The sequence below is a fragment of the Rhipicephalus microplus genome, unplaced genomic scaffold (genome assembly GCF_043290135.1).
Source record: "Rhipicephalus microplus isolate Deutch F79 unplaced genomic scaffold, USDA_Rmic scaffold_14, whole genome shotgun sequence".
Classification (NCBI taxonomy): Eukaryota; Metazoa; Arthropoda; class Arachnida; order Ixodida; family Ixodidae; genus Rhipicephalus; species Rhipicephalus microplus.
Window position 1 is genome coordinate 35,862,575 of NW_027464587.1, and position 15,187 is coordinate 35,877,761.

The window sequence follows — 15,187 nt, forward strand, 5'->3', positions numbered from 1 at the left end:
TGCTAATTTTGTTTCACGCCAAGTTAAGAAGGTGACCACGAAAGCACCCAAACGTAAGCCGCTAGATAGATTAAACTGATAGGCGGAAAACGCAGTGGTCGATACTAACAACGGACGTCATTTCGTAAAAACTCCTACCGTCTTACGTCCATACAGAGCATGCGCATTAGCACCATACTAGGTTACTGCGCCTATCCACGGAAGTCACCTCTATTCTAGAAAAAGGCACAATTCCCGGGCTAACAACACAGGAGTCACACTTGCCCAATTTTTCGTACCAATTTTTCAAATATGGTATGCCTCGAAGAATTCTCGTTCGCGTTAGCAAGGATGGATACATTTTCAAACATGGGTGTACAACCGCACCGCTTACATTGTATAGAAACCAATGCCAGACGGAAAAACATTTGCATTCTCGTCTAAACGAACAATATTGCTTCGACAAAACTATTCATTGTACTGCTAATTGTAACTAAGCGGAATGCTATAAACACCACATTTGTTACATGCGCAGTATTTTTTTACATGTTTATTGTCGTAAACTCTACTTTTTGTGCCGACCTGCGCAACACCACATACCTGTCACTTTGCTTGCTTTTGCAGCGAGCAAACTCACAGCTCAGCACAAAAAGCAGAGTTTGCGATATTAAAAGTCGTCACTGTGGCGTTCACGTTTTTTGACGCCAGAAATACCGAGTTCGTGTAAAAAGCTGGTTGAATGCCAAGAGCACCCAGTGGTGCTAGAACCCGTTTCATGGTTGAGTGGCTCTGCACAAAGCATCATCTTTGTTGTATATTGCCACGAAAGGAAACGATAAACAGGAATTCGAAATGGACGACTGTTTACTCAGCTACAGCAGCCATTCACTTCTTCGCTCTCGTCTTCTGCCACCAACACAGCGTGGCATTACCCTCTCCCCAAAGGAAAAAAAGGAAGAAGCATCGCATGAATTCTGCGGCTCCGAAAAACAACGAAAGGTAGTCAAAAATGTCTGTGCCTATTGAAAACAAAAAGAAAAAATAAAGAAGCAAGAAAGAAATGTACAATTGTCTTGAAGGCTATCGCCACATCACAAAGTTCTTGACTTGCAGTCAAGGCGAACAGTAAGGCTTCATCTTGGAGACACGAAGCACATCCGAGAAGCGTGGTCTACGAGAACGGTGGGACGTGTATGCTGGGACACCTTTGTAGTTCACTTCGCCAATGCGATGAACTCGGTAGGGTCTGAAGTACTGACATAAAAAATTTTCTGAGCGTCTACGTTGACGTATAGGAGTCCGAACCCAGACTAGGTCACCGGGTTCGTGTATTACTGCTCTGTGGTGGGTGTTGTACTGGCGAGCATCTTGATTTCGCCGCGATAAAATGCGAAAGCGTGCCAGCTGCCGGGCATGTTTGGCACGCTGAATAAATGAGTCACGCTAAAATGAGTCACGCTAAAGCTTGAGCAATATTGGTGGGCACTGCAGACGGGGTTGGCCGCTTGGTGCCGTTTGAGGTATCATTAGGGCGGACAAACAGACAAATGTACGGACAAACAGACAGACCAAAATTTTTCCGTCGAAGGTTCCCAAGAAAGACTATGGTCTTTAAAAATTATGCCTGGAACGTGAGCCGAGAACGCGCTGCCATACCTGCTGATTTTACACTCTTCCTTCGGTAAGAGGCGAGCGTCTCTGACGGCCGCCCTCTGTGAACAAAGCAATGCTTTCTCAGTAGCCTCCGAGTAGCCGTGATGTCACGTGACAGAACGGCACGCTAATGTAACGTGACTGAGTGGTACGGCGGCGAGCGGTCACACGCTGCGGCTGGTTGCAACACAAGGCAGAACGCATGACGTCCGAGATAGCGTGCTGGCAGGAGGCTTCCGATTGAAAAGAGAGCGACGTTCCAGGCATAGTTTTTTCTAGGAGGCGTTGGCAGAACCTTCACTTCACATTTACTAGCGAGAGAAGTCCGCGACTGCGGCTGGAGGCGCAGTGGCGGTCTTCGTAGCATGTATACGCGAGGTGAATGTCGTCACCCGCGCGTACGATAACTTGCCCTGAATATTTCCTGAAGACTTTATGAATTCGCATCCTACAATGTCCACGCGTTTATAAATCAAAATGTCCACGTTGGATTCATACAATTAGTACTACTAATATCAAATAAAGGTAGTTTTAGAGTATATAAATGCAAATGCAACAATGATGATGGGAGGGTAAGAAGGGTGGTTCTTCTGGTCGGCGCTCTTACGGCCCAGCTTTCCGATAAAGTCCCTATACCAACTTCATGCTGGTGACGTCTTTGTCGAGCGAAACCTCTCCACAAACTAGGTTAAGCCGTATTCAATGACGGAAGTAGGTAGGTAGGTGGTACACAATATTGGTGTGCTGAAAAAGTCATCCCCCAGTTTTCAGTGATGGAGGACTGCTGATCGCTGCCACGTCGCTACATGAAGGCGAGGCCTCACCGCCACGCGGGGCCTTCCGGACGGCCTGGAGTAGTGGGACGCTACAACCGCTTTCATGACTCTTTAGTATTGATTTGTGTGTGTGTGTTATGCAGTTACAGTGAACACGAAATAACAGAGCTGCGTGGGTTTGCAAGCATTCAGAGGGAGAAGGCGTGCGAACACGCACACAAGACAGCAGGCGTTTGTGGCGTCTTTTCTGTTGTGTCAGTGTTTACGTGCCCCGTCTTCAAAATAGATCTGCCTTTCCACCTGTGCAAGCCAGATGCATCTTGTCCGTGGTGCAGGTGTTCAAGGACTGCGCCGTGTCCGCGCTGAAAGCGACTCACTGCAGCAAGCAGAAGAACGCGCGCCAGTACGTGATAGGCGCCGTTCGCGAGTCCTTCCAGCGGTTCGGCATCGAGTGCACGGGCCTGTGGAATGCTGCCGCGTCGACGCAATCGGCCGCAACGCCCGGCTCTTTGGCGCGCACCCTTCTCGTCCTGACGCTGACCGCATCGCTTCTGTGCGGGACGACTCCCTAGTGGCGACGAAATTATACAGCGCCCCAATAGAACTCCAATGTTTACTCATTGTTACAAAAACTCCACTATACAATTGGTTGTGATCGGCACTTTGAAGAAAATTAGCGTTTGTAAAAAAACAAACAAACGTGAGTTTGCCTATCAGAGGGTAACCGAAGATTCGTCACAAGCGATCTGTTCCCTAGAGAGTGAATCGATATTGATTTAACACGATTTAAATTTGTTGCTGTGCAATATTAGAAGAGAGGTAAAGAAATATATCTGTTTATCATCTTTCAGTGTAGTTGCGCAATAAACAAATTCCAATTTACAAGTACCCCATCCTGCTTCAGTGACTGTGGTGGATTCAAGCGGGAAAATGAGCGTTGACGTCAGTTCATGAGGCTGCCTCATATGGGGGAGGGGGGGGGGCATACTGAAGCGCTTGTAAATCATGAAATATTCAGACATTCATTCCACGTTTGTTAGCTTCAGTTATGAAGAAGTACGTACCAGACTGGCTATAGTAGTTCCCAAAATTAGATAATTAGCCTTTTGCAGATCCTATGCAGTCATGCACAGTACAGCATAGAACAATGCACACGGATTTGAAAGCAGACCAATTCATAGTGAACCGAAGGAGACAACGAAAGCATGAACGCATTGATTGGTATGTGCGTGGGGTTTAACTTGCCAAAAACACCGTATGATTATGGGAGAAGCCGTAGTGATGGGCTCTGGAAATTTCGACCACCTGGGGTTTTTCAACGTGCACCCAAATCTGAGCACACGGGCCAACATTTCCGCCTCCATTGGAAATGCTACCTCCGCAGCCGGGATTTGGTCCCATGACCTGCGGGTCAGGGCCCGAGTACCTCAGCCACTAGACCACCGCGGCGGGGCAATAGCGTGAACGCCAGATTGTCATAAGTTCGCTAAGGTGTGTGCGAGGGCGTGAGATAAACCTGCAATTCAGGTTCAGGTTGGAAACGCAGATCGAGCTTTCACGGGCATCATCGTTTAGTTCACCTGTCTTCCACCGCGTGCCGCATGACCTTTATCTTTTCGAATCTCATGCGAAGAAATGCGTCGTGGCAAGAAAAAAAATAAAATAAGAATGTTAATGAATTGGCTTGGTTTGCCGCCGTTCATCCTCAAAGGTTCCAGATATATGACCGGGAAGTAATAAGGTTATAGAGGCTAATCAATAACGAATTTGTTCTACAAAAAAAGAAGAACGCTGCCCGACTGCACCGAAATTTTTGAAAGGGAAGCTAAACAATGTTTTTTTTTTTGTTTTTTACAGCATCGGTAGTATGCCCGCAGTTTCTGTGGTTCGCGACGTAGAGAAGAAACCACGATCGTGCTGGTGTGGCAGTGGCATCAAGCGAATTTAAGAACAGCTGTGCGTAGATAAACCTATGTTACCGTATAGCAAACCTACAAAGCCATTTTCAGCATTGTAAAACCTAATTACCTACGCATACCTAAGCTAATAAAATCACACTGTAATAAGACCTATTGAGGCCAAGCTTAGATTTTCGTATGCCTGGTTATGCCACGCAAGGTAAAATATGCGTAGCTTAGCCTAATATTAATCAAGACTGAGCCTGACTAGTGCTAACTCGGGTAATTAGCTCTATAAGCTTGAGTTAACAGAAAACTCAACCTATGTGAGACCAAACCTCAAATATGCAAATTAGGTCAATTTCTTATTTAGAAAATTGGGGTACTTGGCGTTGCAATTGCGAAGCGATTCTCAATAGAACTCGATCGATACCTAGAAATTAACCCTGAATCGCAATGTGATCGCGAGAACATTATGTACATGGGTGTACGAGTGAACGTGTGCCTATAGTCAAGCCTGGAGAAGCCAGTGGCGACTAGCTTTGCTCTGCTCAGCCTTGCACGACTCGACAAAAGCTGAGCCAATTTTTCACGATATCGAAAGTGTAGGCCAATAGCAGATCTTGAAGGGGTTGGCATACATTTACTGACTTAACTGTCGATTTGATATGTGGAGTTTAACATCCCCAAACCACCATATGATTATGAGAGACGCCGTAGTGGAGAGCTCCGGAAATTTCGACCACCTGGGGTTCTTTAACGTGCACTCTAATCTAAGCACACGGCCCTATGACCATTCTGCCTCCAACGAAAATGCAGCCGCCGCGGCGGGGCGACTTAACAGTCGAACGGTAGCATATAGCAATGTTGAGTTCTAGTTTAGTTACCTTCAACCGTAAGTTAACTTGTCCCAGTGTTTTCGAGATTTTTTCAACTAGCGCCTTGTCTCCTCTTCTTACGTCTCTGTCTGTTTATTTGCGCTGTTGAACCACCAACAAGCCCAACTAGCCCGTTTCTAGTTTTTTTAGTACTTAGCTTTCCCTAGCTGCACAGAAAGCGGTTACACTTCTTATAATAGGTGTTGGTGGTTTTTCGTCCAAAAATGCAATATGAATGTGAGAGATGACGTAGTGGAGGGTTCGATAATTCAAAATAATAGAAATAACGTACTTCTGAACCAGATTGATTGATTGATTTGTGGGGTTTAACATCCCAAAACCACTATTGATTATGAGAGACGCCGTAGTGGAGGGCTCTGGAAATTTTGACCACCTGGGGTTCTTTAACGTGCACCCAAATCTAAATACACGGGCCTACTACTTCTGAACCAGAGCACACGGGCTTATAGCAGATCGCGTCCATGGAAATGTGGCCATGAACTCAGCCTCGTGAACTAACACGATGTTACCTAACATATGGCTCAAAGTAGAAAGCACGACAGCTGTGGCCAAATTTTTGATGAGGAGAAAATGTTTGAGTCCCGTGTGCCTGTTAAAAAACCCCATGAGGTGCAAATTATCAGAGACCTCCACCAGAGTCCTTCAATGCTTTTAATGGTCATTAAGATTCGGCGGAAGTTTGATATAGAGACAGTAGGAACCGCTAAGGGCACCCTCATTCACGGCTGGGCATCGAGCGGCCACGGCGCTTCAATTGTACGGCACGTACCGCAATTGTGAGACGTTAATAAGTGTACCCGTGAAGGTTGAATACGTCTTCAGAGTGGTTTTAGCTTCAAGGAATTCGGGACAAATCTAATACAGTGAAATTTAGAGTTGAATGAGGCCTTAAAGCTAGAAACTCGACGGCATGGTGATTCCACTGCAACATATGCTACCGCGAGAAAAGCATGCTCTTTTTTCCCCCTGAAGCATCTAGTGAACAATTGTGCACAATCGAGACATCTTCAACGACTCTGGTGGTTTTTAACGCCTCGTGGAAGTGCAGTGGTTGAAACTCTTGGTAGCGCATTCCAACCTTTTAGGCTATATAAACATTCGATGTTTCTATACGAAGATATATATCTTACAATTGCCTTGAATTTACTAAGCAAACAAGCACTTTGAATGAGCTAGTGCTTTGAATTTAGCAAGTGACGAAGATCAAGGAATAATTCATCAGACGTTGGCCTCGTTTTCATGTTTTTTTGCGTTGATTTATCACCACGGTGCCGTAGTGCGTTGTCAGTTTGGTTATATCCAGCTTTTCTGGATCGATGGATGGATGGATGGATGGATGGATGGATGGACGGACGGACGGACGGGCGGACGGACGGACGGACGGACGGACGGACGGACGGACGGATGGATGGATGGATGGATGGATGGATGGATGGATGGATGGATGGATGGATGGATGGATGGATGGATGGATGGATTGATTGATTGATTGATTGATTGATTGGTATGACTGTACCCTTTAGATCGGAAGGGATTATTTTCACTCGTGCTTTCACTTTAGCCACCAATCAGATAACCTCCTTTAGTTAATTCTACGCGCTTAAAGTCTACTTTGCCCTCCCTGTCTGTAAACCCCAGTGATTTGAAAAACTCTGCGCCATCATCCTGAACTATCAGGTGAAGTCTTTTACAGAACATTATCAAGTGTTCGGCAGTTTCCTCTTCCTCTCCACATGCACTGCATGCCGTGTCTACCTCTTCGCATTTGGCTCGATGTGTCTTAGTTCACAATACTCCCGTCCTGGCCTCAAACAGTAGGAAACTACGCCGAGTATTATCAAAGATCCTTTCCTTGGCAATCTCCTGCTTTAATGTTCGATAGATATCGAGTGTGGGCTGCTTTATCATGCCAATTTTCCACATATCGGTCTTCGTTTCCTTCACCTTCTTCTTAACCAATAGTTCTTTTTGGTTTGGCCCCCCACTGTTTTCAAAGTAATTACCTGTCAAATTTCTGGTTCGATTCCCCCCATTTGTGTTGATATTCTTCATGTACAAGTAGCTGAAAACCTTCCTAGCCCCACGATCCTCCCCCATTTTTCTCAATCGCTTCTCAAACTGTTGCTGCTAGCTTCCCTGCCCTCAAACGACCATTCAATATCACCCTGTACTCCCCGATTTGGTGTATTCCCGTGGGCTTCTAAGGCAAGCCTACCAATTCCAAGTTGCTTAATTTCCAGTCTTCCTTGAACGTCTGATCTCTAGCACAAGGCGACATTACCGAACGTCAGACCTTGGAAACATGACCCCTTTTGATATTCCTCTCACAACATCATACGTATTGTAATTCCACAGTGCGCTATTTTTCATCACTGCCGCATTCCTGTTACCTTTAGTCGTTCCGTATATTTCGTGTTTCCTTAGGTACTAGGCCCCATTGCTTATCCATACACCCAGATATTTGTATTTATCTGTTATCTCTAGCGTGACCACCTGTATTATTAGCTCACTACCTTCATTATCATTAAAAATCATGACTGCTGATTTTTTCTTACTGAATTTGATATCTAACCTATCTCCCTCATTACCGCAGATATCCATATCTCTGCAAATCTTTCTTGTTGTCGGCCATGAGCACTATATCGTCTTCGTACATCAACGCTGGTAGTGCCTGTTCAATGCGTTTTCCTTGTTCGACGAAAGACAGGTTTAAGCCAAGTCCACTTCTCTCTAATTTGGCCTCTAATCCTTGTAGGTACATCATAAATAACAAGGGTCACAGAGGACACTCCTGACTAAGCCCCGGTTTCAATTCTGCGGGCTTGGATACCTTCTTTTCCCAGATTACTGACTCCATCTTTCACACCTAGTGTGTCCAGTATTCTCCAAAAGTCCTCTTGAACTACGCTTTCGTACGCTCCCTTAATATCGAAAAATGCAGGCCACAGAGGTTCCTTTTCTGCTATTTCGATGCACTGCGTAAGTGAGAACAGATTATCTTCCAACCTCCTGTGTTTTCGAAACCCATTCTGCAGTTCCCCCAGCACCCCCTCATCCTCTATCTATTCCTGGAGTCTTTCCTTTATAATCTGCATCGTCAGCCTGTAGACCACTGATGTCACTGTTATAGGACGGTAGTATGTTATGTCCGCTTTGTCCCTCTTACCTTTATAGATCCTGTTCACCCTGCTAATTACCCATCCTTCGGGGGCTTCACCATCGATTAGTGTTTTGCTCACTGCCTCTTTCATAGTCTGCTTAGACTTCGGACCAAATGCCTTTATCAGCATAAGTGGAATGCCATCTGGTCCTGTCGATGTACTACTAAGAACCCTCTTCTCAACCCTTTCCCACTCTCTTTGTGAAAAAGGTGCTATTGCGCCACTTGATCCATCCTTGCCTATTCTGGTGCATAAGGCACTTCTTTGTTCAAATTTTTCTGTCACCCTTGTTCTGATATATTCGACAGCTTTGTCCCCTTCTAGCTTAGCACCTTGAGCGGTAGTTATAAACCTCTGCTCTAGGCTTGTCACATTTGTTAGGAAGTTTAGGTGGTTCCGAAATTCTGCAGCTACTTTTTTATCCTTTTTATGTACATCTGCCAGCCACTGAGCCTCCTTTATTTTAATCTTTTCATTGATCAGAATCAATGCTTCCCTTCTACAGCTTAGAAAGATGTCCCATTTTCTTTTAATTTCATCTGTCGGTTCCCCCCCCCCCCCGCTTAGCATGTCTGTGTTCCCTAGAGGCTTTCTGACGTTTTGATGTAGCTCTCTTAACTTCGTCATCCCACCAACTATTGGGTTTGTGTCTTCTTTTCTGGGCCGACTTGTCATGTGCCTTACCAAGCTCTAGTTCAAATAGTCTAACTAGATTCATCTAGTCCGCACTGTTTTATTATCATCAGTGATTACTTTCTCAATTTGTTTAGTGGCTATTTCTGTTTGGCTTTCTGAATAAAAATTTTTCTGTCGTTTCTCACCTTCCTTCCTTCCTTCCCACTTTTACTGCTCTTCCGAAACTTAGCTTGATACGTTTGTAATCACTACCAATACTTCTGTAGCTACATTCATCTATGTGCATTCACCTGAGCCTATCATACATTCTATGAGACATCAGTGCGTAATCCATCGTCGACTGAAGCCTTCCTACCTCCCATGTTATTTGCGCTTAACACTTCTCGGTACTGTTGCAAATGATCAAATCATGCCTTTTACACATATTCATGATCATTTTGCCTGTTGGGTCGGTATACTCATCTATATCTTCTATGTGCGCATTCATATCTCCAGGTATAATTATCTCGCACCCTCCTCCTAATTCCTCAATGCCTTTGATATACACTCTATCATTGCCTGGTTTTCTCTCTGGCCTTGTCTCCCATCCACAAGTTCACGAAAACCGAGGAGTGTCATTTGCCCTGCCACTTTCCCTTTTAGCCACAAATGTTTCTTGCATTCCGGCTTGACTCTTTGCCAGTCTGTACTTTTATGAATGAATGACCCAATACCATTCCCCCTTTCTGCTGCCTTCTGTTCTGTTACAATATTCCCACACGTAGTCCGGATTGTTAGGAGGTTGTGCCATGTCCCTAAGATGTGTTTCTACAAAACGTATACCATAGGCCTCTCCTCCCCTAGCTGTTCTTCTATCTCTGCCCACTTCAGGCTGTTCCTGACACCCTGCATGTTAATATACCCCATGTCTGAATTGGCTCGGCCCTCGTGGCTACGTCTATTTCTGCCCCGGACTCTAACTTTATTAGATACTGGTGCCACTTTGGAATCGTATCTATTCATACCACCTGCCAAACAGTCTCCCTCGTTGTTTTCCTCGTTACTAGCTATCCTGCACCCCGAAGGGCCCGCGCGCCTCCCAAAAAAGCTACTGCGCGTCGAGCAAAGACGCCTACCCACCTCATGACCTATCCGCCCATCGAAGTGAATTCTGTCTCGTTGAAAACCACCTCACCTATGCACCTCTCTGTTTATTCCAACAACCTCAAATCCTTTCTCTCGACTCATCCGCCATATCTCTTGGTTCGCGTTGACAACTGCTCTTCGCAGGTTGTCGTGACGCACCGATACCTTTGAGATCGTGTATATCAATACCTGTACCTGAGGAGAAGTGACGCGCATGTCATCGACCCCTTTCGCCAGTGTGGTCGCTATTCCTACCGTATCTTCAATTGGGACATCGTTTAAACCGCCTGAAATTATTACAAGGTTTCGTATATCAGCTGTATTTTCAAGTTTTGCGCTCGCTTGCCTCATGACTGCTTCCAGCTTGCGTCCTGGGAACGTCCCTACTGCAACCCTCTTGTCACCTCTTACCCTCTCTTTGATTGCTTCTGCGCATCGATTTCCCCGGCGATTATCATATGCTGTGATTGTTCAGCGGAGCGTCCTGCACCTGGGGGTTACTTGCACCTGTGATGTCGGCTGCTTTGTCCCCTCCCAGCGCCACCACTACTTTGATGAAGCTGAGTTTTGCGACAATTGAACCGGCTGAACCTGTTTTCTCCAAAATTACTTTCTCTTTCTTCTCCGCCGTTATGGTTACCTGTTTCCTACTGTTGTGTCCGTCAGCTGCTTTGCTCACCCTGGCTAGTGCTTCATCGGCGGACTTCAGCCTTTCTCCCATTGCCCTCATTTTCTCTTGCTCTGTCGCCATCGCATTATCCAGCTCGGTGATTCTCAACAGCAGTTCACTCTGGGCAACCATCATTTTCTCCATTTTTTTCTCGACCTCACATTGCCTACACTGCGCTTCAGCCTCCTCTTCATTCGCTTCTGCACTTGGGTCCATTTTCAGACCCACTCCACATCCTGAACATTTTACAGTCTTTTTAACCATGTATTTCTGACACTAATTGTCCTTATGGCTTGTCTCACTCGACATACACAACACAATCACTGCCCTACGAAAAAGAGAAAGTCTAAGCTTTACTACAAAATATGCGTGTTCTATGTACGTGCGCCTCCCCCAATGGGTGGCAAGAGAAAAAAACTCAAAGAAACAGACACACCCACACGTACAAATTAGTAAATACATGATGACTGACTGCCGAAAAAGCCGCACAAAGTAATAAGTGCTACAAAGGTTTTAACGGCTGCCTTAATAACTTTAAAGGCAAGCTCAAAATATGCTAAACCAGTTCTCTGCGCATTAAATCGAGAGCGCTCAAACGACACGTACATCCACCGTGCCAGTCCGAGCTGAACCTGGACACATAACAGCCAGCGCCCCCACAGGTCCCAGCTCGAAGCCTGCGCGTTTACAATCAAACCAGATAATGTTTGCCGTATAATTATTGGTAGAGGGTGAATGTTGAAAACTCTAAACACCAGAGCGTATCTGGGCACTTGGACGGATGAGAGGGCTGCAGCGATCACGTTGGGTTGAGCTTAAATTTTGTTTTCAGAGCTGGTAAAGATTGTGCTATGGGAGTCCATAGAAACGGCAAAAAAGTGGTTTGATTTTTCGAGGGAAAAGCGTTAACAGCAGTGAAACCAAGAAGGTTTTAATAATGGTCAGTGCACCGTATGTGATCCTGAAATTCAGCTTTCGATTGAAGTCATTCTGTACACAGCTATTGGCCTAACATTGTTCTTTAACGCTTTTTTTGCAAAGCAGTCCTTCACGTGCTCGTGGTATATTGATAAATACTTGCTAACGCAGGCGGCTCGGCGTCATTCATGGCCGAATGCGTTAGTTGCGGGGTGCAACATCAGCGCGCCGTTATAGGTTCAGCGCAACGAGTCGGAGAATTTTTTCCAACACGAAAATTTCAGCCCAATACATCCTAAAAAATGTCGCCACTGAAACAAAAACAAGTTTCTGTTTTTGTTTCGGTTTCTTGCTGTAATCTCTAGGAGTAGTTTGTTTTTCTTCCTTTTCATTATTTTTTGATACTGCACGCGTATCTTAGTTTTAAGACCTACGTTTGTAATTCTCAGTTTATTTTTAAACATTCTGAGCAAAACAACGCTCGATCGAGCTAGGTGAACAAAGCTTTCTCGTTTTTATGTAAGCGTATTGTGATTTACACTTGCTTCCAGTTTTCATAACTTTATGCTCTTCTCAGGTCCCTATAATTCACCCATATAAAGAACACGACCTAGGAGTAGAGAAGGAAGGTATAGTATATGGCGAAATAACACGTTTTGCCGTTGCTTTTAAATGCGAAGCGTTTCTTATCTATCTATCTATCTATCTATCTATCTATCTATCTATCTATCTATCTATCTATCTATCTATCTATCTATCTATCTATCTATCTATCTATCTATCTATCTATCTATCTATCTATCTATCTATCTATCTATCTATCTATCTATCTATCTATCTATCTATCTATCTATCTATCTATCTATCTATCTATCTATCTATCTATCTATCTATCTATCTATCTAACCGCCCACGTGTGCATATTCCATACTAACTTTTGTCTAATGGGTAAGGAGGCGATATACGTAGTACGTATCCCCGTTTATCATATGCCGCAATATATACTAGGTATTTCACCTCCTTATCTCAAGGTAAACCAGAATTCGAATTTAGGGGTAAGAAAGCGTATCTAATAAGTTAGACGGGTCATAATATCGTTAACTTGCAAATACTGTCGCGTACGTACGTCGTCAAACCTATTACTCTACACATATGTGGCACATACCCACATACCCTGTGTGGCGGTATGCAGGTATACGAGATAGGTGATTCACAGTTTGTTGACCCTGAAGTGGCGGGAAGAGTCAGTTGAAATGTAACGCGATAGTGCAAAAAAAAACTGATACATGCAGAGTTGACCTGATGGATGCAAAAGGTAAATATTGAAGTCCCAGCAGGAATTAAAACCAGGCATCCTGCGTGGCAAACAAGTACAGTACCAGAACGACCAGAACGCCACGTTAGTTTTTGAAACTGCTTTGGAAAAACACCCTAATGCTGGCGAAACGTAGTTATGGTTGCGCTGCTGGCCCTTCAAATTTATAAACAACGCATATGTACTCCTCTGACACAGGATTCACGTCGGCTTAGCGTCAGTTGTTCAGTTCATCAACATCCGACACTGACATCATCGAGATCGGTAGTTAGTCTACACACCAATAACCAGAGTTACCCTTTCCCACCGAGAGCGGCTGTGTTCTGTTGCAGCAGCGTTTTGTAGAGTTTCGCAACACTGGATGTAAAGATTTAGCCTAACCTAATTTTATTTATTTATTTATTTATTTATTTATCGATACTGCAGGCCAATATGCTGGCCCATGCAGGAGGGGCAAATACAAAATACAATAACAAGACATTCACAAAAAGACTAACAATGCAAGAAGAAAAACATACAGTGCAAGACGCTTGCTTCGCAAAACAATTTACACAAGTAATGGCAACGAAAAAAAAATCTTAAGACAATAACAGAGCACTACACAAAGCATGGGATTCACGACACAGCTGTAAGAAATGTTTAACACTGATGATATTTATACTAAACATTAGGAGAAGTGGTTTTTCAATTATTTTGTAAAGTTTTCCGATTGTAACGTGAACAGGTAAAAAGTTCTATTCTTTTATGGTGCGCGGAAAAAAACTGTTCATGTGAGATTTGGTTTTGGCGAATATAAGAGTGAGAGAAAAGCTGTGTCTGTGTCTAGTCAACCGTGTGTTTAGAGGTACTAAAAAGTGAGGCTTCTGAAGGCCAATTTGCCCTTTTATTATGTTGTCGCTACCACACTCATTAAATCACCCTAGCAGTGATACAAGGATATTTTGGATAAGTTGTCATACATAAAGTGCTTCGTGAACAAATAATGACCGGCATGCCATCTTTCTTGGCCATCATAAAGCTGCGCTGCATCGTATAGGTCTGTGTGATATGATGTATGTAGATGAAAGGTTTAAAAAAGTTCCAGGGACTGGTGCTGTCACAAGAAACACAAACCGTCATCGATAGAACATATTTTGCGATCACGAAGATGTCTTTTTTGTTGCTCGAAAGTGCAAGGGAACCTGCGCTCATGCACTATACCACGTTTCGAAATTCCATTGACTTATCTGGTTCTTTCTACTTTTTTGTATGTTGCATTTGCTCCATTGCTTTCGCAAGGCAAAACAGAATCGCATGGACGAGAGAAAGACACTGCAAGCGCTCGTAATTCCATCTTTACTCTTAGTGCTGGCATGCGTAATTCAAAACGCATGCGATGGAAATTTTCGCTTATTTGAAAGAAAGTCATCGGTTTTCACAAATGTGCAATTATGAAGCGGTGTAACGTCTCCAGCGAATGTAACCCAGTCTAGCAAATAAACGCTCAGTGACCCTTTGTTTCCTGTTTCCCCCATTTTTACTTTCCCCTACCGAGGTAGCTTAGCCACTGGGTGTCACGTGACTATGCTCGAGGGCGCGAATCCGACTCCCGGCCACGGCGACCGCATTTTGATGGTAGCAAAACGCAAAGAGCACTCGTTTCCTCAAGTTTGCATTCACGATAATCAACTTCAGTGATTTGAAATTCATCGGAAGACCCTCACCACGGCGTACCTGATATTCACACCGTGATTGCAGGACGTAAAACTCGAGCATTTCTGTATTATCATGCCTTCACGCATGCATTGTGCAGAGGTATGACGTTTGCTCGAATCTAGAAAAAATTAGCTGTGATGCGTCCTATATGCCTTGTTGATTGATGTGTGCTATTAGTGCCGTCCAAAATTGAAAGCACGTATGCACTTTATCGTACCCAGTACGTCGACACCGAAAAAAATTATTATTTGTGTACAGCCTCAGGTATTCAAAAAGCAAAGCTGTCACAGAAGCAACACTTGTTGTATTCGTGTCAAACTGGTCGCTAACAAGAAAACACTAGCCACACGGAAGTGTGCGGCACATCGCGCGAGTGCAGAGCGATAAAGAAAAATATCGGCACTGACGTTACTGTATACCGATAAAACAAAAGAATAAATGTCACTCCTGCAATTTTTGCAT

At 44.3% G+C, this 15,187-nt stretch overlaps 2 protein-coding genes across 3 annotated transcripts in view; one reads left to right on the forward strand and one right to left on the reverse strand.

Annotated features, from left to right (window-relative positions):
* Positions 1 to 3,296, forward strand: part of LOC142784540 (uncharacterized) — a 32,177-nt gene extending 28,881 nt beyond the window's left edge. Inside the window, exon 5 of the mRNA XM_075882977.1 lies at positions 2,744 to 3,296. Within this exon, the coding sequence (XP_075739092.1) occupies positions 2,744 to 2,980 (237 nt within the window). The 3' untranslated portion in view covers positions 2,981 to 3,296. The remainder of the gene's footprint in view (positions 1 to 2,743) is intronic.
* Positions 1 to 15,187, reverse strand: part of LOC119181372 (putative peptidoglycan muropeptide transporter SLC46) — a 187,603-nt gene that overhangs the window by 136,092 nt on the left and 36,324 nt on the right. The gene's annotated exons all lie outside the window — the stretch shown is intronic.